This window comes from Emys orbicularis, chromosome 6 (assembly GCF_028017835.1).
Source record: "Emys orbicularis isolate rEmyOrb1 chromosome 6, rEmyOrb1.hap1, whole genome shotgun sequence".
Lineage (NCBI taxonomy): Eukaryota > Metazoa > Chordata > Testudines > Emydidae > Emys > Emys orbicularis.
This window is the reverse complement of record NC_088688.1, coordinates 75,594,099-75,620,788: the sequence shown is the minus strand read 5'-3', so window position 1 is coordinate 75,620,788 and position 26,690 is coordinate 75,594,099. Positions and strand designations below refer to the sequence as shown.

General features: G+C 40.2%; 1 protein-coding gene across 1 annotated transcript in view; it reads right to left on the bottom strand.

Moving 5' to 3' along the window:
* PRR16 (proline rich 16) overlaps positions 1 to 12,085 on the bottom strand; it is a 164,902-nt gene extending 152,817 nt beyond the window's left edge. Inside the window, exon 1 of the mRNA XM_065405872.1 lies at positions 11,927 to 12,085. Within this exon, the coding sequence (XP_065261944.1) occupies positions 11,927 to 12,085 (159 nt within the window). The remainder of the gene's footprint in view (positions 1 to 11,926) is intronic.
* Positions 12,086 to 26,690: the final 14,605 nt, after the last annotated feature.

Sequence of the window (26,690 nt, the reverse complement as noted above, 5' to 3'; positions counted from 1 at the left end):
ACACAAGTGAAAGCCTTTGGAGAGAAAGCAAAGCACAGGTATGGACCTGTTTAGGCAGTCTGGCTTGCTGGGGATATCACAGTGAAAATGTCCTCAGAAAGCAAAAGAGATTAAATTTTGGCAGTGAGAAACTACCCTTTATGCCTAGCATCCTGCCTCAGATCACACATACAGCAGTACCAGGAGAGTTCATCTACCACATTTCTAATACACATTTCTTGCAGACTGTATGATCACATCACCAACAGTGCCCACAGAAAAGAAAAGCATTTAGTTGGAAGCTAACAACCACCATTTATTAAAGGCAGCAGCATCACAGTCTTTGGATCAAGAATGGAGTGAATTTTAAATAATATTTTTGGATGCTGAATTGGAAAGCCTGGAAAATAATATTAGTTTAACCCCTTATGAACTCTAAGAGAAAAAGCTTTCATTTTGTAATGATCACACACACACACACACACACACACAACTTCATACTCTGCCACCATGCCAGTCTGTTACTACTAAATTGGGAAAGAGAAGGAGACATCACATTACTAAGGTTAACTTCATAGAAATACCTCAGCACAAATACTATCTGTGCATTGAATTTTTTATTCAGATTTTAAGAGTACAGAGACTAATGCTTTAAAATATGTACGTATCAAATTGTGAACTAACCAAAAAAAAAAAAAAAAACTTTGAAAACCATTGGTACTGTAGTCCAGATTAAACAGGAATACTGGAGTGAACTTGAGGAGAGGGGGGAATGGAGAGAAAAGAATGCAGAGAGAAAAGAAAAGCTGTTTTCAGAATTGGGAGTGTTAATACGAATCAACAAAAACTAAGTAACTCAAAGTTAAGGCTTTTATCTCTCTGTGTTCAGAGGAGTTCTGCAGAGGTTGGAATGTGAGGGACAAAACTAATCAGGACAGTTCACAAAGTTCATTTGAGTAATTGCATCTCATTGTGTTTGTCATGACAATTTAATTTGGAGGGGGAAAAGCACATACTAGTGCTAAAGAGAAGTCCGTGTTATGTACTGTATTAGGGACAGGAAATCTCACTTTCAAATCCACTATGTACTATTGGGTTTGAAATTAGGAACCGTTTATTATTGTGATTTTAATGCCAAAATTTTGAAGCTTGTTTTGGTAAGATAAATGTTTATTGGGAATGCTAATGTTCATAATATACCATTATTGCTGAATATGTAATAGATTTGATTTAATAACAAAAGTACTTGTGCCAATTTTGTTTTCAATAATTAGTATATCTTCAATTTATTTTAGCTAGCCTATTACTTTCTCATTAGAAATACTCGGTGTGCTTATTTAATGTTCTCTAAACAGTCATGGGAACTATTTTTTAAAAGCCATTTAGTTCTCGTCTTAAGTTTCAACAAAATATATGAAAGAAAGCATACAATGGAAGCAAGCACTTCAAAAATTACAGTATGGAAAAAAGAGTCAATCATTTTTGTTTTGCTTAATATTGGAGTTAGAAAAGACGCTGGACCTAATTCTCCATCCCTTTACATAAATGAAGATAGTGGAGTTGCACTTCGATAGAGATAGTATAAAGGAACTGAGAATCAGGCCCCCATGTTGTTCATTTGCTAATGTTTTCATATTTATTTTTTACTTTAATTCCCTTTGGAGGAACATTACATGAACTTTCTATTGTAGTGCAATGGTATTGGCAATCACAGCTAAAATTTTATAATCTACTGAATGATCATAGTTTAGAAAATATAAATATAATCTTCTAGGCATTTGGTCAAACCTTCTATAACTCAGTTCATGACCCACAAACTTTGGATTGCTGGTTCCCAGTAATAAATATAGGGACAGATTCAGATACCCTTTACACCCACTGAGTAGTACCTTACTCCGCTAACTTCAGAGGATAACTTGTCATATAAAGTGCAACTCAACATGAATTAAGGGTAACTTAATCTGGCCCTTAGCTTTCAATATGCATCAGGGAAAAGGGCATAATTCCTTTCTTAGTATACCGCATGAGGGAGAAGAAAGAAAAACCAAATGTGATACAAGATTGACCTAATGCAGAAGTTCCCAAGAAAGGCTTCAATAAAAACCATGTTTTAAAATTACAAGCATTCTTCTGATTACTGAGCAAACTTAATCTGCAATGAGTTCTGGAAATGATTCAACCTTCAGTGCTGTCAAACTCCATTATGCACTGTGGCACATGTTGCGAGAAACAATGGATGAGTATGTTAACCTTTAAATACATATGAACATTCTATTATCTATGGAAAAGAGAGGACTGACAATACTCTTTCTGTCTGGAGGAGATTGCTACTAACTATTCCAGTTCATTTTAGTTTAATAATATTAAACCAAAAATGAAACACCAATGGACTCAAGCCCCCTCTGCAATGGACATAAAGTGCAGCAGAATTGCTACTGTTTTGGGGGCTGTGGGAGGGGACTGAGCAGACGTTTTTCGTCCCTTCATTCTTAAAGCAAGCTCTTCAATAGCTCTCACAATGAGAGCATGATAGGAGAGGACATTGTGAATGGCATGCATGGATACCTAGAGAGTCAATGACTTATACCCAAACAAGAGACTGGTCACAAGCCACGTGGGAAGGGGGCATAGGCTGCAGCCTTTCACCACAGAGCCTATGAGCTAATGTAGCAATGGCTTAGCTATACAGGCAACGTGCACCTTTCCTCAGGATTAGCACAAAAAGTGTGCTTCCTCCCTATACCACTTCTATTTTTCCCCCTGTACTAAGGGGATCATCATAAATCAGGCTTTGCACAGCAAACCACAACTTCACCCAATATTTGCAAGTCTGAGTTATTTCTAAGAAATCTGCAAACTTTTGGAATAAAAAGCATTTAATTTAATCATCTTTTTCATTGCAGGAATTGACAGTTCCAAACATTATAAAAAAGGTGAAATAGCAAAAAGGTTCCCATGAATGTCTGTATAATGAGAAAATTAGATTACAGGGTACTATGAGATTAATGTTATATTTGTAAAGAAATACATATTTATATGACAATTTAAACTGTAATAGCTACATATGGCTATGGCTACCCAAGCAGCATCTGTAAAATATACCTTCCAACTATGCGAGGCCAGGAAATTATGCTCCATCTTGTCAGATGAGGACTTGGCCACAATCACTCATGCAACTCCAGTCTCAATAATTACAATGCACTGAAGCTGGAAATGATACCACAGGCACTGAAAATGCTCCAGCTGGTGCATGATATGGCAGCCCACTGACTAACCAAAACAGGGTGTCACAAGCACATCACTCTGGTGCTTCGTACACTAGCAATCCATCAAATACCACACTAAAATTTAAGTCTTGGTCTTAATCTACACCACCTTCAACAAGTGGGGCCCGGGCTATCTCAGGGACTTTTTCTCCCTGAAAGATTAAGCCCAACCACATTAGCTGTTTTCCACTGGATCTATCAAAAGTGGGACTAAAGAGAGTAGAAGAGACAGACATCTCTGTGGCTAGTCCACAGCTTCTGGAACACTGTTCTACAAGAGTTAACAATAATCATGAGCCAGGACAATATGCAAAACCCAGATCTTCAACCCAGCTTTCCCACACAATAACAATGATCATCATTTTTAATAATCTCTACGCAAGTGTGAAAAAAGGAAGCTTCAACAGGTGCATGTTACTTTACTTGTGAAATGTAACAATTCTGATACCATTGTGAAGAGTATGTATAATGCCTAGATTAGACAATATTCATAACTAAAAAAAGGGTTTACGTTTCACCATTTATGCTTCTTATTAGCTTTCTGCACTTCATTTTGCTGAGAGAGGGAAACTAGTCTGGTTAGTTTCACCTTTTTAAAGTCAGTTTCACTTTCTGGTTCTATTGAATTGCCTCAGTGTTACTGCGTTTGGTTTACAAAGGTGCAAAGAGAGGTTGGGGGCATTCTAAACAAAGGGTTTTCAAGATTCGTTTTACTTTTAATTTAATTTTAATTTAATGAAAATCTCTCAATTCAGGTTACATGCTTTGAAACCCCTTAATTAATTTTTAATTTTCATTATAATAACTGAATGAGAAAGAACAGGAGTGTTACATTTTACATAGTGCATTTTGTCATTATGTTTAACAAAATTATGTTTAACAAAATTGGTGTTCACTGAGTTTTTGATAGGCTTATGAAACCTTCTTCCATTAAGATAGTTGTGCCCAAAGCTGAGGAGACTGGCAAAAACTTCTGAGACAACGTCAAGGACAGTCCTCAGCCCGCCCACCCACCCACACAGATTTTGTATTGCCCCAGTTTCTTAATCAAAATATTGTGCAGTACCAAGTGAAGTATGTGTGTGTATATACACACACAAGTCAAATGATTATAAATTGTAAATAATGAAGAGGGACAGGTCACTGATTCAGAGCGATCTGGATTGCTTGGTAAACTGGGAACAAGCAGCCATATTAAAATGCATATGGTTTAAGTGTAAACGTATGCATCTAGGACCAAAGAACGTAGGCCATACTTACAGAATGGGGAACTGTATCCTGGAAAGCAGTGCTCTGAAAAGGACTTCAAGGTCATGGTAGATAATCAACTGAATATGAGGTCCCAGTGCAATGCTGTGGCCAAAAGGGTTAATGCGAACCTTGAATGTATAAACAGAGGAATCTTGAGTAGGAGGAGGGAAGTTATATTATCTCGGTATTTGGCACTGGTGCATATACTATTGGAATATTACGTCCAGTTCGCATGTCCACAATTTAAGAATGATGTTGATAAATTGAAGAATGATTAAAGGATTGGAAAATACGCCTTACACTGATAGACTCCAGGAGCTCGATTTCTTTAGCTCATGAAAAAGCAGGTTAAGGACTGACTTGTTCACAGTCTAAAAGTACATCCATGGGGAAACAGAAATTTGATAACAGAGGGCTCTTCTGTCTAGCAGACAAAGGTATGACAAGATCCACAACCATTGGAAGTTGAACCTAGACAAATTAACACTAGAATTTTTTTTAAGAATGAGAACAACTAGCCACTGAATCAATTTACCAAGGTTTCGTGGGGGATTCTCCGTCACTGGAAATTTTAAAATCAAGATATATATATATTTTTTTTTAAAGATAGGCTCTAGTTCATATAGGAATTAGTTCAAGGAAGTCCTATGGCCTGTGTTACACAGGAGATCTGATTTGATCATAATGGTCTCTTCTCACCTTATAATCTATGCATCTATAAATATTCATATACACACACACACACATACTAAACAGCCATAACTTTCTGAAATCTTAAAAATGTATCCGAGTTTAGAACCCAATCTTTCTCCCACTGAAGTCAATGGCAAAACTTCCAAGAACAGATTCATGCTTTTGCTATACTACAGTTTGTTTTCTGATCTCTGTCAGAAGCATCTAGATTGCATGAAGTTCATACAAGCATACATTTTAATACTTATTCTAACAGTGGTACTATTTTTATTTGAAAACCAAATTTATATATGTTCTATTTAGTTCATGGTTGTACAATATATTGTACTTTCAAGTAACTTAGTGTTTCACAAGCTGAATGAATGTAGCTGAAAACAAAATTTAGCTAACATAAATTTGACAGCATTCTTCCTTCTGTCAAGCCATATGATGTTAATAAATAGTGTTGTATGCATACATTGGTTCTTTCTATTAACTGTATATTGTACAAGAATGAAAGGAGTTGCTAGCTTATGGCAACTTGATTCCAGTCAGATGCAAAGAAATCTCACCCAACATCACATCAGCATTTAATGTGTCCCTGATAATCCTAAACTAAGCATCAGAGGTTCAGGACCACATATGAGCTTCGTAGCTATTTACTGAACATCTGTAAGAATTTTACTTTAATACATTTGTACTTTTGTAACATTTTAAATGTATAAATATTTTATATACTCTTAGCTATGAAAGGAGTAACAAAACTATGATTCAGTTAACTATTTATGGCCCTTTTTGGTATCACTGAACAGATCACAAGTGAAGAATCTGTGCAGTGCTTCAAATACATAGTGAATCATACTCTGCACTCATAACAAAAGTGAAGGCAAAGATTGCAGCTGCATATCTCATCAAGGAAATGGGATGGGGAAATCTGAGGGAGAAGTGTACTCCTGGCAAGAATGGCAAATCTTGGAGCATATAATCCAGATGTGTAAGCAACCAGTCACAAGACATCTTGGCCTTGATGCCTACACAAAGCACTATTCCTGGCCACACCAGTACAACACACATGAAGGCTTCAGTCTAAGGAACACACAGTGCTGTACATCAGTCTTCCACTCTGTCAATCAGACCTGGATATATGGGCTACTCTACCATGCTGCACTCAGAGCATATCTACCAAGGATATATTAACAGTGGTGGAGGGCTGAGGATTAAGGAACCCTTCTCTCCAAATCCCGTTGTAGCATGTGCATCTGATCATGCCTGAACTATGACCTCTGTATGCTGGAATGTCATTCCATAACACAGTGAGGGCGTCGCTGCCCACACATCAGGGAATTGGATGCACGATAGGATTAGAGAGACAACAATCATGCTTCCATCTCCTAGAGGGGGAGTCTCTGTAAATAGCCTGCTGCTGCACATTGCTTGTTATTTCAGGTTCTGACCTGAAGTACTGTATCTTCCCAGCTGTGCACAATAGTCTTGAGCGAAGAAACTGAGACTATTGGGAGTGGAGCTATGATATGTCTGCGCACATTTATCCTAAAGATGGTGAATACAGAATATTCCACATAAACATGCTTATTTCACCCACAAGAACTGCACACTGACCTTATCATAGGAGAAGAGCAGCCACCTCTGTAACGAATCGGGCCATTTATTTTATCTATTAACTTTACCATCGCCTGGAGCACATTACCGGTTGCTCAGTTCACTCCCGAGTTTCCTATCTCATAACTTCATTGAAATTGAACATTATGGAAAGGGGTCGGAAAGGATTATTTATCCTTTTTTTAGTTACCCAAAACACAGAGCTCTTTGGGAGGGCTCAGAATGGGGGAGGTGAAACTGGGGAAGACAGGATTTCTTTTGATGCATGAATTAGGATATTCCAAGATTTCCAGGGAATTTGGGGGGAGGGGGAGTTTGATTCAGTCCTACAACCATAATTTCTGATGAGAGTCAGTCAACTGAACAATATTCTAAATTCCAAACTTAGGAACCACCATGTTCAAACCGTGGCCACTAGGGCTTATGTTTCTCATGCGAGATACACACCTCCATTTTGGATTGCACTGAACACTGGCAATGGCTACAACAGCTGCTTCCTTTTGATAAAAGACTGAAGCACATCCATTCACCAATTAAAAGCTCTGCAAATGTTTCACAAATTACTTTCAGAAATCTGTTCTGGTTGATGAGTTTTTCCATCTCTATAAAAGTATTTACCAAATGATTCAATATTCGAGATTTCCCTAGTGCAATCAACACAGGAGGGGGGAGCCTTTCACATAACAATGACACTATATTACAGATACAAGACAAACCCCTCCTTTCCCACTGAACTCACAGAGAATGCAGAATTTGGGCTACAACATGCATTCTATGTTCATCAATACCAAACAGAAAGGAAATAATTCCTTACAGTTTTTAAACAAGAGGACAGAAATTCAGTAGCACATATTGTCTTATGGTTTCTTATAGTGCCATCACCTTAACATCTAAGTGCTTCACAGGTAAATAGGTAAATTCCATCTGCAGAACAAGAACCAGTGTTAAAAATCTTTCAAAAACGACTCCGACATCCAGTACTCTGGATGGGCGAATTTTAAAATGAACTACATTAAGGCATACTCTTGTGGTGGTTGGTGAATATTCTGAAGGGGCCAAAAAAAATTATTAAACAAACAGGTGCCATACAGCTCAGTTTAAACAGCACGTTCTTCCAATACAAGATACGTGCTGCAATTAACACACATCCATAATAGTTTTTTCTTCTAGCAACAACACAAGGATGGCTGTTTCTAGTGAGTAAATTGCACCCATGGAAGGACCAGACATACATCAGCTGCAACTCAGACCTTGTCTCTCATACTATTCCATCCTAACAAGTCTCCCAGTCACTCCTTCACTCTCCTAAGTCTTTTGTGGCTGCCTTAGCCTAAACTTACCAATAAATCATGGTAAATTATATAAAGTTTAACTTCTGAGCCACAATAACTCCATTACAACAGATGATGTAATTTTGTCTTCTGTTTTGAAAGGAATTTTAATATCTTCAAGACTTGTGTGTCTGGATTTCACTGAAATAAATTAAGTTAAGCAAGGTTTTGCCTGTTTCTTAATACACTGGAGTATCTCTCTCAAATGTGCTCCTTACCCAGATAAACATGTAAAGCTGTCTCAAGCAGTTGGTCTCTCAAGATTTCATATGGAAGTATCTGAAGAGGTTGCAGAAGGCTAACAGGTCACATCAGATAGCTTTGGCCCTATTTTTATGTTTAAAACCAACCTTTTCTTAAAAAAAAAAAAGAGAGAGAGAGAGAAAGAGAGAGAGAGATCAGCTGCAGACTATTTGGTTCTGATTAAATACAGGACCATTATTCTATAAGTGCAGAGCTATTTAGAAAGCAGTACTATTGGACATTACTATCATTGTACTTGTTGCTACCTTGGAATGCTACAGGAGTCCTCCTCTTTCTCTGACCTTCAAGGCCATAGCTACTGAAGTGACCAGTAGGAAACACGTAGGGCAAAGAACAGGTGGGAGAAAGTTAATTTAAGTGGAATACTGCACAACCAAATGTAACTCTAGGGTACAGGAGTAATCACATCCACTCTCCATACCAATTATTTTGAGAGAGTTCACTTCTGAAGCACTGAATCTTTCAACTCACCAGTGCATTAACTATGCATGCAACTAACAGCTACCATTCAAAAAATTATATCATAAAAGATCCCAATCCTAAACATATGTTTGAGCCAGAAACAAACGTTGTATTTGTCAATTTGGCAGCTGCAGATTTCCGTAAAAGTACAAAAGAGATCTGACCTATCACAATATGGTGCATTTTTTCTTAAAAATAAAAATAAAAGCAAAAATAGAGTAGAATAGAAGGCAAATTCTCAGATTGCCACACTCCTGAAAAAGAAATTCATCCTGGTACAGTACGAAGAGGAACATTAACACCACAAGAAAAGGCACTATATAAAAGAGTCTAACTGTGGCACATATGCAGTAAAGATGGAGGATAGCCAAAACATTTCCAAAAGAACATTGTGTATTTGATTTAGAATGCAAATAGAAAAAGGAAAGAGTTGCCTTACAGTTTACAGCCCTGCCAGGTTCCACAATGAAATGTACTTGGTTTTAGTATTTATCATGCTTTGAAATAGTGAAAACTGTTTACTAATTCACAGTCAACATTTCACTGCCTATAAAACCAGCATTTTATGTCTGATAGTCTATATTTAATATACAATAATAAACTGCCTGGAGTTTTATTTAATGCACGATGCTTCAAAGTCCTTCCAAATGCACAGCAATATCTATACACAACCTATATAGAGGCTCCGCAAAGCCAGACTCTTAATTTAGTATATCTTCAGTTACTCCCTGTTCAAATAAAGTACATTACAGGATATGTTGAGAATTCTTGGGTGGATTTAGCCTATACTATAAATGTAGCAGTCACATAGCAAACTTCCACAGACTTTTCTCAAAATAGCTACAGTGCAAGATGTATTTAACTTTTATGAAGACAATGTTTTAAGAGGATATTATAAATAATTTCATATGCAACACTTATCTGTGGTACAATGATGGCTCTTTACAAAAAGGATACTTAAATTATTATTCACAGGTGTTAGCATAGCTTCTGAGCACTGATTAAGAATCATTGTTATAAGAAGAGGTGTTTACATTTTCTCAAAATTTGCACTCTAACAGTGCTTCCTTTTCATGCACACAGCTTTCAAGTTATAGCCCAACACTACTGGAATTTTAGAGTTTTGGTTTCACTTCTAACTGGGAAAAGAAGTTCCAAACAAGCCATTCCCACTCCCATCAGGCAGAGGTAAACCCAATTCTCTCTCACAGATGCAGTCAGCCAGAACAGACATATCTGCTTAAATGAAACATGCCACAGTAAATGATGACACTTGACCTCCAACTACAGAGATCTTGTTTGCTTACTAGAGGAAACCCAGGAGTCTGATTATATGTACAGAATGATTTACATTCATGGGGCAGAACACAGGGTAGGTTCTGAACAACATGTACTAGTGCAGCAACAGAAGCCAATTTATTCTAGCAACATTTTTAAATGTCCAAAGAACTGCTATTCAAATAAGAACAAGAAACATGTTTCTGTTTTTAAAACATCCTCAAAGAATACAAAACATAGAGGACAGGTAGCACATTAATGGAAAATTACAGACATCTTCCAGAAAGAGTGAAAAATCTTGGACTGTGATTAGTTTAATCATGCTCATATAGAGATTGCATCTGTTATTAGTGGATATATATTTATATAATCTAAATGTTAACACATCACTGAATTAAAGACTGCCTCTGAAGGCAGAAGACTGTTGACTAAACTTGTTGAAAATAATGTTAAAATAGAAAACTAATGTTTGAGGGCAAAAAACACAGCCTAATACAAATGTCAAATAACGGATTAGGCAATGCACACAAACTTTGGACTTGAATTTCAATGCATAATCCAATCCAACCATCTGTCGACCAGTTGTGTAGCAAAATCAAGATTTGGGGCAAGCTCCAAAAAGGACAGCCAAGTTACATTATTTTATCTACAGTATTTTGATACTTAAGAACATCTCCGCGGTAAATTACATTCTGTCTGCAGATTAACCTACAGGAGCTGACACTCGCGTCCCTGACCAGAGAAACATTACAATGGATTCCCAGATATCTAAAAATCAACAGATATTTTGCCTGATGTACATCTCGTGATTGTGATACAGGTCTGAGAAGAAAAATGCAGACTTTGCTACTATGACCTTTATACATGTTAGCAGGATCGCTAGAGACTTGTCCTTTCCCCAATAACTGGGAAAGCTTCCAGCAGATTCATAACCGAGGGAGCCCCCCGTTCCCTGTCCCCATCTTCCAGCAGCCGGAGTAGTGAGAGTCAGGCAGCTCCGGGATGAATACAGGGTTACGATTGCAAAGTTAACGTTGGAGCAAGAGGGAACTTTCCCCCCATGGAGATGCCCCGTACAACCCCGGTGCAGCGAAGGCCACTTCCCCAAGGCAGGAGCTGTAATAAGTTCAACAGTCCTCCCCCATCTCATAAACATTGCATCCGCAACAGCCACGCACAGCAACACCACGCCGGGAGTCAGGGTGTAAGTGGCACATCAGCTCAGAGACAGACACAAGCCTCTCCCTCGCAGAGTAGCTAAAGGCAAATCTGAATCCCCAGGGATGGATGGGGTGTGTGTGTCTGGAAATACCTACAGACCCCTTTGCTTTAAAGGGCTGGACAATCATAATCCCCCTTCCCTCCACCCCTCGAAACACAAAGAAAACCGGTGGGGGGGGGGGTGATGGAGACCCCTGGACGCAAGTGCCTAAGAGCCCCCCTCTCAGCCTCTACTGGGTGGCAAACCCCACTCCAGAAAGAGATTTCCCTTGAATTCATCATTCACAAAAACAACAGCGCCTTTTCCGCGCCTTCCCGTCTCCATCGCACTCCGGAGAGTACCGGGAACAACTGACTGGGGCACACCGAGCCAGCCACCACAGGGGCTGCCTGGCTTTCTGCACCCCCCGCGCAGAGACACTAGTTGATTTCCCCTTGGCAAAGACAAAGTGTAACCAGCCTGTGCCCAGCCCCGTGCGCTGCTCGCGGGGCGCTCTCTGGCTCCCAAAGAGTTGGCAAGTCTGTCCGCCCTATCGGGAACGTGGGGCTGGCCCCACGCCTCTCCGGTGCAGCGCCGCTCACCTCCTTGAGTTCCTTGGCCACGTCTTTCAGATCCCCCAAGACTAATTCCAAATCCTCCACGATGATCTTGATCTGTTCCTTCACCTTGGCTTTGGAGGCTGCGGGCAGCCCCTCGGGTGGCGAGGAGGAGGCGGGGGTCCCCTTGGACTTGGCTGACATTCTTTGGGGGAGCGATGTGTGGGGAGGGGGTATGCAGGTCAGGAGAGCTGGGTAACCAGCGGGTGCCCGGCCCCGTCCCTCGGGCTCCCGGAGCTGCTGCAGCCGCTGTCTTCCTCCCCGCACATTTTGGGCTCAGGGCTCCACCACGCTCCGCTCTCTGCCGGGTGGCTGCACCGCGCTGCTGCCATCAACTCCCCGGGATCTGCACTGAGAGCGCCCGGGCTGCAGACGGGCTGACGATGCGCCTGCGCCTGGCTCCCTCCCTCCCGTAGGCACACGCGCACGCACCGGGCATGGCGCTCACTGAGGGGAGAGAGCCGGGGTGGGGGGAAGCCGTGCGTGCGATCCCCGCTGTGCCCACGCCGGCAGCCTGCCTGGCTCTCCTCCGACCTCCCGCCACGGGTTAAGCCTAAACCCACAATCCCCGAGCACGCACTTCAGGACTGCTTGGTCCAGATGGGGGGGAAGGGTAGGTTGGTGGAGAGGGGCAGGGGGGTTTTTTACGCAAAACTTTCCCCTTTTTTTCTTCTCAGTGCAAACTCGCCCGGAGGAAGGGATCTGCCCGGTTCCTCTCCACTACCCGGGGTCAGATGATTCCCCTTTACAAGTGCATTGGGGGAGAAGGTGTGAGTGCGTAAGAGACAGGAAAGGAGGAGGTAGTTACAACTCCTCTAGAGGAGGCGCTTCCTTTGCGGCGCACAGTCTCTGCTTGGAGCGCTGCGTGCCGTTGGAATGCTGGATCACGCTTGCAGGCGACCGGTCCGGCAGTGGTTATTTCGTCTCTTTCACGCTACCCAGGGGGAGCTTCTCTGCGTTAGTTCAGGGTCAGTTTTCGCCACCTCCCAGACACACACAAAATATCCAGCAAAAGCGAATCACTTTTACACACCGCCGGTGCCTGGCAAAACTCCCCCCAGACGATCGGGTCTGGTTCTGCTGCTCACAGAACATTAATTGTGGGCATGAATCCCCCGTTCTCAGCCCTGTAGATTTCTTGTTCTGGCCCTAGTCTCTGCAGACCGATCTCATTTAAAAGGGAGAGACCTACAGCACCTGTAACAATGCCACCTGACTTTCTTTTTCCTCCTAAAAGCTGCAAGGAGGCTGGAGATTTGCAAACGCCACCAAATTGGCAGGAGGGACCTCGGTCTTTATTCAGTGACCACATGAGGTACAATAACTCGAGAAACAAAACCTTTTAACTCGAGAAACAAAACCTATGCATTTTGCCAGGTAGCGGGGAAAGAGGGTACATGAACGAAAATAGCCCTCGATTGCTTCAATTCAGTAGGTACAATTAAGGGCAGGGCTTTCTCCACACGTTGCTGTTTGACTTCAGCATTTAATTTGCTGGGGCTGAGGGAGAGAGATTATCAGATATTCACCTCTAGTGGTTTTTCCACTTATTGCAAGAAGACGTCATGTCCAGGCACTGGAAATTGTATTACGAATTTCTATCTTCAACTTCAGCTGAAAACAGCCAGCAGAGGCAAACAGCCAAGCCCTGCGTCGAAGATCGACCTGGAGGGTTGCATCTGGTTTAGAAATCTTAAATGCTTCCCTTTCTGAGGGGATTTCTCGCAGTTTGCTGTGTTTTAACTTAGCAGCAGGAAAGAAAAGGGAAAGAGCTCCGTGTGTGCATAACATTTCAGATCTCACCCGATGCAGACAAGCGGGTGGTGAACAGTTCTGTGTCTAGAGTGGGTGTGGGGCTGGAATAAGGAATCGACACAGGCTGAATTGCAAACTCCACTACCAATGCAGGAAAGCTAGCTGTCCTTATTCAGGAGGTAAAAATGCCATTGGGAGTTTTGTCCGTAGAAGAAATCACTTAAAGGATTTATTAGTGTTGGGCAAATACGATTTTTAATAAAAGTGTTTTCCACAGGCATTCATTAGAATCTTTAAATAATTTCACGGTGGCCCTGTTCACACCCAGTGCATTCACTTTCCCTAAGTATTTAGGCAATCTGGTTTAAGCACGCACACACACTCATACTCTAGGAAAGCAATGTTAAGATTCATTTTCTGGAGCTATTCACGCTGGAAACTTGATTTTTTGCTTATCCAGTCAGCAAACAGGAAAAGATACCATATGAGTTGACAGACTATTCTTCATTAAGCATTACACCTTGAATCTCAGATTTTGAGTTAAGAGCCACACTAAACAAATGTCAAGGGGGAAAACAGCAAAAACTGTTTCCTGGTTTCAGTGATTAATCCACTTGAGAAGTATTGCTCTGTTTGTATACATTCTCTGAAGAGAAGAGTACCAAAGTCTATCAAAACCTATTCATGTAGATTTTGTGTAACCCCACTTAGAATTAAAAAAAAGTCACTGTAGTTGTACAGTTGTATAGAAATAACTCAAAATTACTAAATAGGAATAGATTGTTGGTTTATCTATTCACTTATCTTTTCTCCCACAGTGTTTAATTCCAGATGTGTCAAAGAAAGGCATAAATTCCCTGTCACTTATCTGACATTACTAAAGTTATGAAATGGCCCTGGGTAGTTTCCTTGTGATTTCAGTTTCTTACAGCTTTTTTTTTTTTTAAACATACACACACACAAATAAATAATTTTGTACCATTAGCAATTTTTTTCACTTCAGCCCCCTGTTTGGGGTTGTAAATATATTAAGTCATACTGATCTCTCTGGCAGCTGCTTATTAAACATTTCTACTCTGAAAAGACAGAATTTTATTCCTACTTTACCTCTGTCAACTTGTTTTAAATCATGACAGGACTTCACCTTATGCAAGTTAGCCCTCAGATACTTTGTCCAAAGTCTTTTGAAGAGATGAACCATAGCCACTGATTCTGTCTCTACAATTGTATTAACTTTTTCAAAGTATTTTAAGGTAGAGAGACATGAGTTGTCCTGAGAGGAGTTGGACTAGCTTGTCCCTAGTATATTATCCCTATTATATTCATCCAGTTGTTTATAGTTTTCCTGTAATGGTTTTCTCTGGTATTGAACTAAGGGTCCATGTTCTATAATTTTGGGGATCAGTCTTAGCACCTGTTCAAAGATGTGTGTACAGGACTAGTCCTCATCTCCTCTTCCCGGACATGGCTCTTTTAAAATGAGCCATTAAATATTTTTGTTAGTAGCTCTGCCACTTAGGGTTTTGTTTTGTTTGTTTTTAATTCCTTCTAAATGTCTAGATGAATGTCCTAAGGTTTGTTACAGTTTAATCCCTTACATTCTTTCATCATCTCTTTGAAATCTTTTTCTAATCATACCTCACTTTTACCTGTAAATAGGCTTGGTAGAATTAAATTATATAGAAGTGCTGGATAATATAGATGTTTATTTCAGTTATCAATTTGTCTTCACAGGTATGCACAATTATGAGTTAAGCATTTTTAATCAATTTGTCACAGTTGCAATAAATTAAGGGATGAATGGGGGTCACACTGATTATTTAATGACAACAGACGTTGAGATTCAAAAAGTTAAAGCTTTATAATCATTAACACAAATTGTCAACATCATGTGTACAGATATACAAAGTAAATAGCCTTAATTCAAACTAATAAGTTCTCAAGCAGCATTTTTCTTACTTTGCCTACCTATAACTTTGTTGGTTTGGGTGTGGAGGTAAAAAATAGACATTTACGGATTTAAAAAAATTCTTCAATAATCTAGAGTGGAATTCATCCATCATCTTCTAAGGAAGAAGCTCATTTCTTATTCCTCTTTGGTTTGTCACCTTTTCACCCACACAGGTTTGCACAATTGTGAGATTGTGATAGGCCCTTGGGAAGTTATCTAGAACCAGGGATGCACAAGAAGCCACCTCCACAAATTTCTCAACTCTTCGCACAGTTCACAAAATGGCCAGTTACAATAGTAGTACTGCTAGCAGGGAGGAGGGTTGGAGACAGGGCCATGTTGCAGCGGCCATGGAGCAGAGCTGCTAAACCCTAGAGAGCAATCTCTCCTCATACCCTCTGAGGGCTATGTAGCTCCACCTCAAATCCCACAGAGGATTTTGTGCAAACTGGTTCTTTTGTAAGTTTCTTAATGAATTTCTTAAGATGGAGGGGAGAAGGTTCCTCCTGGACCAAGTTTATTTTTCTTAAAAACTTTAATTTTCATTTACCTGGGGAAGTTTTCTCTGAGCAAAAACAGATTAAGAAGTTAAAGATTCAGCACATAAGTTTTCATTCAGGCACTACTTTGTGCTCCATACTAGAAAACAATTAAATGAATACTCAATGAAGGAACATGGCACTCAGCCATACCACTGCCAGCCGGGATCTCATTAAAGCACACAAGTTAAGCAGGGTTAGATATGATGAGTAATTGGATGGGACACTAAAGAAAAACCAAGAGGTTGCAAGAGTTTGTTTTGATAACTTAATTAGATGGCACTTTTCCTTTGGAGTTCGAGCTGATCCACTGTTTCAGCATTGTGCTAAGGAGTAAAGCCAATTGAATAATACTAAGATGATTAATGAATACAAGTAGCAAGTCCAATTTGCAGTTATTTGTGAGGTCATATCCACTGTTTGAGAACATTCAGGCAGTCATGGGTATTTGTGAAAATGTTCATGAATCACACTACACATTTTTTGCACAAATCATTATCACATGGACAATTCACATTGAAAGTGCAGTACAAGTTATTAATCAGTCATTTGCCTATTTAAAGAGAACAGCATCAGGGAGCTCATACAGTACCACGTATGATACATGCATTCCATAATAACCAATCATGTACTTTATATAGTCAAAGGGAAACTACAGTAACTCCTCACTTAACGTTGTAGTTATGTTCCTGAAAAATGTGACTTTAAACAAAATGATGTTAAGCGAATCCAATTTCCCCATAAGAATTAATGTAAATGAGGGGGTTAGGTTCCAGGGAATTTTTTTTCAACCAGACAAAAGGCTAATATATATATATATATATATATATATATATATATATATATATATATATATACACACACACATATATACATATACATACATATACATATATATACATATACATATACATATATATACATATATACACACACACACACACACAGAGTATAAGTTTTAAACAAAATTTAATACTGGTACATAGTGATGATGTGAAGCTTGGTTGAGGTGGAGGAGTCAAAAGGTGGGATATTTCCCTTACTGCTAAATGATGAACTAGCAATTGGCTGAGCCCTCAAGGGTTAACTCTCTCACTCTGCAAGGCAGCAGGAATGGAGGGAGATATGCGCATTTCCCTTAAGTACACTGCCTTGTTAATTAGATCAGCTTGCTGAGACTGCAGCCCTGGTGTATCCCCCCGCTTTATGGAAGATGGGGTAAGTGGGGTGCAGGAGCAGGGGGGAGGGGGACACCCTGACATTAGCCCTCCCTCTTCCTTCCCTCCCCCCTGGCACAGCAAGCAGGAGTCTCCGGGAGCAGCTCCAAGGCAGAGGGCAGGAGCACCACATGGCAGTTGGGGGAGGGACACAGCTGAACTGCAGGCAGCTGCTGCACAGGGAACTTAGGGGAGCAGGGGAGCTGATAGGGGGCTGCCGGTCCACCCTGGTTCCAAGCCCCCACCAGCTTGCTCCAACAGGCTGATCTTCCTGCAAGCAGTAGACAAAGCAGGCAGCTGCCAAAGGACGTTAGAAGGGAGCATTACACAACTTTAAATGAGCATGTTCCCTAATTGATCAGCAGCGTAACAACGTTAACTGGGACAACTTTAAGTGAGGAGTTACTGTATATGGCTTATAGTTCATATGCAAACTTTTTTAGCACATACTAATTAGAATAGTCACAAAAAACAGAACAATTCACAAATGATTTATGAAATGACAACAAAGATTATATCATAATGAATATCTGTCATGAATAATTGGAGAAAGTCTACTAGAAAGCCACTGTGCTGCTGAAAGTAAAGTCTTCTAGAGGAGATGTAAAAACTGATTTTGATGTTATGTTCTTCTCCACTCCCCAAAAGTATAGTGGTATCTGTCCTATCTTTCCAATATGGATAATGAGTGTTCTGTTACTGAATTTCTCAAATCATTAACTAGATATGTTATTCTCTCTCAATTCTTATTCCTACATTGATATGTAGGATTGCTGATGATGTTACAATGGCTGTTTTAGGTCAGCCCAGAGGTGGCTGAATGTTGTTAGAGGACTCAATCACACAATGGGAAAAAAATAAAAAGAATATAGTTACTCTTAAATTTCCCAATTTGATTTCAACTCATTACAACAAAACTAGCAAATAATAAAAAAAAGACTAAAGTTACCCATTTAAAAGAAAACCATCAGAGCTATGTACTTCCTGGATTTGTGTATACACACAAGAAATTGAGTAAGTTTGGGCTAAGATTGCTCGAGTGCATTTCATTTCCTATATACACTTACTAAGAATTGTGAAAACTATAAGTTAGGGCAACCTTACCGGTCAGTAAAGTTAATCATCAGTTAAGGCACTCCACATCAGTTCACTTATTTTACTACCCAAGCACATTCAGACTCTTCAGCTCCAAACAAATACCCTTTCAATTCTAATTTATAACCAATCACACTGCACACATCCAGTTCCACTTAAATGCACAACCCAAACTCTGACCTCAGATTTTAGGATATATTCCCCATGGACATTTGCATGTTGGTAAAGGCTATATTGGATGATTCAGACAGAGAAAAACTCCGTTCTCATTTTTTTCTCTTGAGCTGGAAGGATGACATTATGAGTGGGATTCTGCATAAGAACTAAAATGAGTTTGTTGTGGCACCTGAAGGTATGTTTACACTGCAGCTGGGAGGTGTAATTTGGGTTTAATGATGTTTGGCAAGGCATGTGACTTAAGCTTGGTGTGAAAGTTAATGTTGTTTTAGTCAGCAATTCCCTAGATTTAGGCCAAGTATACTTAAGTGAATTTCCTTTCAACACTTCCACTAAGTTAACAAGCTTGTGAGTGAAGGATTTCTCCATTTTTAATGGACCAATAAAATGAAATGTCTTTCCCTCACCTACAACTCAGATTCCAGTCCCAGAAATTCTTACCTCTCCCCTGTGGTCCTGCTTTCTGTCCCCATGATTCCTACATCTCCCTACTATGAAGTTCCCCTTCAGGCCTTCCCATCCTATTAAGTCCCTATTATTCCATTCCTGCCCTCCCTGCATCTCACTTCCATGCCCCACTTCTTGTGGCTCACCAGTAGAGTGTCACATGCCCATTATCACAAAAATAGTCCAATCCAATGCACCTTATCAGTTCTGCTGGACTGGGATGCTTGCTGCCACGGTTTTTCTCATCACAGGGAGGCTGGAGATGGTGGCATAGGGGTAGCTAAGATAAGGGAGGCAGAGCTGGAAGACTAGCTAGTCAGAGATGCAGCATCAGTAAGCTGAAGTCCTCCTTGAAGACATAGTTCTCAACTGGCTTCCATAGTAAAAATAAAACTGTTATAGCAAACTAGCCAGAACAACATTTTGTATTTTTGATTACACCCGACTAGTTCTCTGTGATATGCTTTTTCTGTAGGCTACGCCCTGTATGAGATGTCAACTTTGTGATGTTTGAAACTGTGGCCCAAGAGGCCATAGTATATTTTATGCCAATTAAGTCCCACAGTGCCTAAGAAAACGCAACTGTTTTGTGTTTTCTTAGGCACTGGGAGACGTGTTTGACAATGTGTTCGTGTGCATTTTCTCGTTTAATTATGGGATCTACGCCCTTTCTAAGGGTAGAATGCAACACACTATTAGCTCTGGAGCTGTTAGGATTCAAGACACCTCCATAATGTAGCATCTCTGCTCCTAAAACACTAGAAGTAAAATACAAGTAATTCATTAGTGCTGGTAACACAAGGGAGCATATTCATTTTAAGGGACAAATTTTCATAAGCTGCTTTTAACTTTGCATGCATTGTTTTGTAAACAATCTTTTGCTTCCACAAACAATAGGCTGTGGCCATGCAAGTGAGATAGCTATCTTATTACTTGGTCTGAGTGCAAAACTGCTCAATGTGCATTCACATTCATGCTTTGCATGCACAAATTATGTTTCCACTCACAAATTTAAACTTCAAAAATTTGGCCTCAGACATTTTGTCCATTCTCCTTTAGTGGAGAGAGGATGGAAGTAAAACATGATCTTTACAGCCAAAACAATGCAACATTATCTTCTGATAACTTCAGGAAATAAATGAGGCAGGGCAGTGGAAGGGAGATGAAATATGGTTACTGGGGGGAAAAGTTTATGTTCAGAAAAGATATTCTTATCTTTTCTATTGTAAGCATCATGCAAAAATATTTTTAAAGACCTGGGGGAGGTAGGGTTCAAGACGCTGTGTATTGGATCATTGCTGTGTTGGGCACATGCTAAGAAGCTACCAGGAAAAAGCTATAAAACAAATGTTTAAGCTGGCCTTCTTACCAAAAAAAAAAAAAAAAAAAGGGTGGGGATTGAATGGCAGGTAGTGATTGCAAAAGTGTTTGGAAGAGCAATCTTTTCTAGATGAATTTTGGGAAAAAAAGAATCAGATTAATATTTAGTCATTTTGTATCGCTGTTCAGTTTAATATACAAAATTCAATCACTGATCTTTTAATAAGTCATTACAGATTGTATATTTAAGCTTCTGTTACAAAGCTTGTGTTTATTTACTGGTTAACTGTCAGCCAACAAATGTGTACCTCCTCTCCCCCTTGCCCCCCAAGGAGCCATTGGTTGGTGTCAGATGCAAACTATTTCCTGTGAAAAAGTATCCCTTTACCACTGGTATTCACTTCAGTAGTACATTATTGCAAACATCTGGAGCAAAGCAGAAAAATGCTGTCTGGATTCTTTCCAAAAGCATCTCAATCAGCACAGGCTGAACAAAAGGATTACCTGGCTAAATAAGTAGTGTAGAAGCAGAAAGAGAATCTGGAAAGGTAAAACACTAAGTCATTAATAAGTGTGGAAAGGCAAACAGATGAAAATAAATGATTTATTTTCAAGTCCTCTAGTTAGTAATTATAGCCTATTTCCTTTACGTCAGAGGCTGTAAAACCTTGTGTTACAGATTTGTACATTTGCACAACCCAAGAAAATTATTCCCAAGCTGTGCAGTATCTATTGACACATGATTGGCACAGTGTTGTCTGGTGCACCAGCTATGATGCACCAGACAACACTGCAGCATGAGTTTAGTTTGTCGCCTAAACATTTATTTGCCAACAGAATCCCTGTGGAACAGTTCCTGATTTTAAGGGAAGCCTTTGCAAGCCTGCTAGGCAGCATGTGAAATTTGCAGCACTAAGACTCCAAAGAGAGGGCAGCCTGGCTTGATGGACTCCTTTGTATGAAGTTCTTAAAACTAGAAGACTTTGGTGATGTTCTGCAGTGAAAAGTTGACCTACTATGCTGGAGGAAGAATTTGGAACAGGCAGAAGTTTTCCATCCAAATGAAAATTCAGGACAGTTAATGCAAAAGTTTGAATGTTTGACAAATACATATTGGACTATTAGATGATTGCATTTTATCTGGATTGTTTTTCACCATTGTATACAATGGGGGAAAATGGGTCTCATGTATCCATTCTCAGGGAAGCCCCTTTAATGTTATTAACTAACAAGGGTAGCTCTTTGACTTCAGTGGAGCTTTGCTGATTTACACTGGCTGAGGACCTAGCCTGTGGCCTGCAAATGTTCTTTTTAAAATAGAGACATTTCCGAGTCCACCAAAAACCCTCTGGATTTTTTTGATCCAAAATGGTCAATCCAATTTAAAAATAGCACTCCAGGTCAGACTTCAACATCACATGCCACCCCAAAATAAAGTTAAAACTGTATTAAACTGAAAATTATTTTTACCAAATGGAAAGACTGGTGCTACCTTTTGTGGTGCTGCTAAGTTATAACTACTGTATAAATTATTCCAGAACACCTCTCACAGCCAACTCACTCAATTTATATAATTCTTTCTATAGGAGTCAAGTTTGTTATTCTAAACCATTGTTTAAGCCCTATATATTGATCCCATTGTATTTTCACATGATAAGATACCTCAACTGCAGAGTGTGTCTCCTTTTCTAAAGCTGTATACAGAGAGACTGCACTGAACACAAATAGAAAAAAATAGTGTCATTATTAATTGCATGAAAACACTTTCTGACAATAGTTAACCCCAGAATGTTGGAAACAGAGACAAGAGGGAAAAAGCGGTTCTATTTTTAAGTGGACTAATTACTGTGGAGGAACACCAGTCACAAAGGCTATACATTTAATAGTCAACACTGTAGTTCACTACAGTAACAGTTAGTTAGTTCAAATAGACTGATAATCAACTAGTGACTAATCTTCTCTGGGCCTCTAGTCATCAGGGCCGCCCAGAGAATTCAGGGGGCCTGGGGTCTTCGAAGACCCGGCGCTTCGGCGGCGGGTCCCGGGGCAGAAGGACCCCCCGCTGCCGAATTGCCGCCGAAGACCCGGAGCAGAAGAAGCTCCAGGGGCCCGGGCGCCACGAGAGTTTTCCAGGGGCCCCGGAGTGAGTGAAGGACCCCGCTCCAGGGCCCCCAAAAAACTCTCGTGGGGGCCCCTGTGGAAATTGCCCCACTTGCCCGCCCCCCCCCCCCCCCCGGGCAGCCCTGCTAGTCATTGCCTAAGTAATGTATATTTGAAGACCTGTAGTTCTATGTCCAAAAGAACTGGAGCCCTATCCTATGATAAAGCAGCCCATAGCCTGCTTTTTGGGGCAGTCAGTCAGTTTAACTGGTTTGCTTGGATTACAATCATGCAAAATAGGAACATTGAATAAAAGTTCCCGTAGCTTCTCTATTGTTTCAGATTTTTCGCAGACTTTTTGTGTTAAGTAAGGAAATGGTGTATTTACTGTGGACACTTGTGCAGGAAATTGAAAAAAAAAATGCATACCCATTTCTAGGAACCTCTCTAATGCCTGCTTATTCTGAAGTGTTGAGATTGATAACGTAGCCTCTCCTTTTGTGTGATGCCTTTTAAAGTTAGTAGATTTCTCAGCTATTTCAACTCTAGTGTTGCTATACAGCATTTATATTTCAAATCCTATTTGCAATCACAGTCAAATCCTAGACTATGGAATTTAGCACAAAGAATTAAGAATTACCTGAAGCCACTACACTTTCAGAACTAAATGCAAATCTCATCTCTGATTTGGCTTTTCCTTAATTAGGTTCACACACACGCCTATAAATGCAAAGACCAAAGACGACAACAACAACAAAAATCAAGCTAGATCTTCTACACAGAAATCAACTGCCCTGGAATGGTATGTTTTGGGTGACTGAGCTTCCTTATTCTGCAGAATGGCCAAGCCAGGCAGTGAAAGAGGAAGAGGGAAAGTGAAAGATTCACTCTCTAAAGACCCTTTGGCTTGGGAGAGGATACACTGCGCTGAGAGCCAGGAGCCCATAAATTGTAAGTTATATTCTTTGACTGACTATTGCTTGTATTTCTGTGCACGTAAACACTTAATATTGCAAGCATGGGTTGCTTCTGGTCTAACCACTAGCTAATCCTTCTCTCTAGGACAAGGAGTGGTATCCTGATCCCCAACATTCCACTGTTGTCTACCAACTACTCCTGTAACCCACTGACAAAGTGCGTATGTCACATTCCCCCCTACTAGCTAGTCCTCAGGAGAATCACACATTCCTTTAGCTCAACTGATAGGGGTCAGTTCTGGGTTCAGAGCCTCCCAATGAGTCATGCAGTAGGCTTCCATGGTTGCACATGATAGAATTTGTGTGTGTGTGGGGGGGGGTCTGTTTTCTTTTTTAAACAAATTGGTTTATTCAGTTCACACAATGAGAAAGTTAAAAACCATTATAATCTGCCAGTTATGGTGCAACATACACCAAGACTCAGATGTTCTGTATTTTGATCATTTGTCACACATTTCAGATTCTTCTGTCAGACACTCGTAGATTGGGCATTTGAGGGGGGACGCATTTATAGGGTCGAAAGAAAACGAGATACTATCAGCGTATTTTGTATTTTTAAATAGTTGGGAGACACTCAAATACTATGATGGTAGGAGCTATATTATTACCTGGATAAACAGACAATTAGGCTAATATATTACTCGCTGGTTTTGGCCGAGACCAACATATCAGTATAAGTGGGTCATTACCTATTCCTTCTAACATCTCTGCTCTCTTCTTGTAGAACATGCCTGGTGCACTTAGATGCTAAACTGTAACTGCAGAAACACACAGTATCAGCCAAGTTCTGTGGCAAATATGGTGGTTAGCTCTAGATGTGGAAAGTTCCATTTGCCAAATTCCCTGGAATGTGTCCAAAACATTAAAATATTCACTCCAACTGATCTTTTACTTATTTCTGCCACAGTTGGGAGCAGAAACAATTCTCTATAGCATTATTAAGTTTCTTTTGATCAGATTAAATTGTCAGAGACTTATTTTCTACCAGCACAATTGGATATAGCCACTTCAGTTCACGGACTCTTAAAATTTATTTTCCTCCATCCATTTTAATTCCTTCTAAAGCTGGTCTCACTTCAGATGGAATTTTCCTACTCTAGGTAGAGTAACAAACCTTAAGGTTGTGTGCCTGCACTGTAACCAATTTCAAACACACCGGAGAGGTTTTTTGCATGTTAACTTCTATTTAGTTCAGACAGGATGTCCATTTGGAGAAAAAAACAATTATCAAAGGTATACATTTTAATCTAGCTAGCTCAGGTCACAGCAGAGATGAGACGCTACAACTTACACATCCTGGGTGTCAGCAAGAGCAGATGGACGGGATCAGGACGATTAACAAAAGCCTCAGGAGAAACTTTACTGTTTTATGGACGGAATGATGGACAACACCATGAGTGTGTTGCCATTCTTTTGAAGAAGGGAGTGGAGCAGTCCCTGCTTGAATGGAAGTCCATCAGCAGCAGACTTATGAGACCCAGATTGAAAGGGAAACATAATAATATCATCCTGATTCAGTGCTATGTTCCAACAAATGACAGTGATGAAGAAGTAAAGGACAAATTCTACCTTACATTACAGGCGCAGTTAAAGAGAGTACCACGCCACCATGGGAGACCTGAATGCCAGGGTCGGTAAGGACAACACAAACAGAGCAATGGGAAGACATGGGTGTGGCACCATGAATGGAAACGGAGAAAGGCTTGTTGATTTCTGTAATATGAATTACCTAGTCATTGGCGGAACCCTATTTCAACATAGTGAAATTCACAAGCTGATGTTGTGTTCTCCAAATGGCAGAGATGAGAATCAGATTGACCATATCATGATCAATGGCAAATGGCGACGCTCGCTGACAGATGTTGGCAGTGACCACCACCTTGTGACAGCCTCCATCAAGCTAAAACTGAGAATTGTGGGTCCACCAAACAAGGGACATAGACATTATGACATTGACAAGCTAAAGTACCCTGAAATACAGAAAGCCTTTGTTCTGCAGTTAAACAACAGGTTTTAAGCACTTGCAGACCTTGATGAAGAGGAGGGGAATGCAGATGAGGAGATCAACAAGAAGTGGGATAAAGTAAATTTATAAACAGAGCAGTGAAGCCTGTCTAGGCTATAAGCAGAAGAAAGGAGGGAGTGGATTACACCCAGCACATGGAATGTCATAGAAACCAGACAAGCCCCGAAGAAAAAAGTTTTAGATACAAAATTCCAGAAGCTAAAAGGACAAATAGTGCGAGCAGTATAGCAAGGCACAGTGGGAGGTCAAACACCTTGTGAGAGCAGACCAACAGCATTACATTAATAATCTGGCAACATACGCAGAGGATGCAGCTGCTTGTGGTGAACAAGGAACCATCTACAAAATGATGTGGCTTATCAGTGGTAAATAGCAGACACCAACAAACTCATCAGGGACAAACAAGGCCACCTACTAACAACCAAAAAAGAACAAGAAATGTGCTGGACAGAGCATTTCAAAGAATTGCTGAACAGGGAGCCACCTAAAGAGGAAGCAAACATCCAGGAGGCAGAAGAAGATCTTGATATCAACACAGACACCCCAACTAAGGAAGAGACCATTCACGCCATCAAATCCTTAAAAAATGGGAAATCTCCTGGCAAGGATAACTTGAATGCAGAATTGTTCAAGGTAAATCCTGAGTTAGCAGCATCTATCCTGGCCTCTCTATTTAAATCAGTCTGAGAAAGGGAAAAAGTGCCAGATGAGTGGACCAATGGGGTTATAGTGAAGATACCAAAAGAAAGGAACTCTCCGTGATTGTAATAACTGGTGTGGTATCACACTTTTATCTGTGCCAAGCAAAGTATGGTGTAAGATCATAGTCCGTCGTATATCAGAGGCAGTCAATAGCATTCTCAGAAAAGAGCAAGCTGGTTTTCTGAAAGGACGTGGATGCACAGACCATATCTTCACTGTACGAAACATAATAAAACAGTGCTTAGAATGGCAACAGCACCTCTATATAAATTTCATAGACTTTGAGAAAGCTTTTGATAGCATTCACAGGACCAGTCTATGGCGCATTCTGCGGGCATATGGAATCCCTGTCCATATAATCAAAACAATCAAAAGCTTCTATTTCAACTTCACATGCAGTGTTGATCACAGTGAGCTCAGTTTTGAAGTCAAAACAGGAGTAT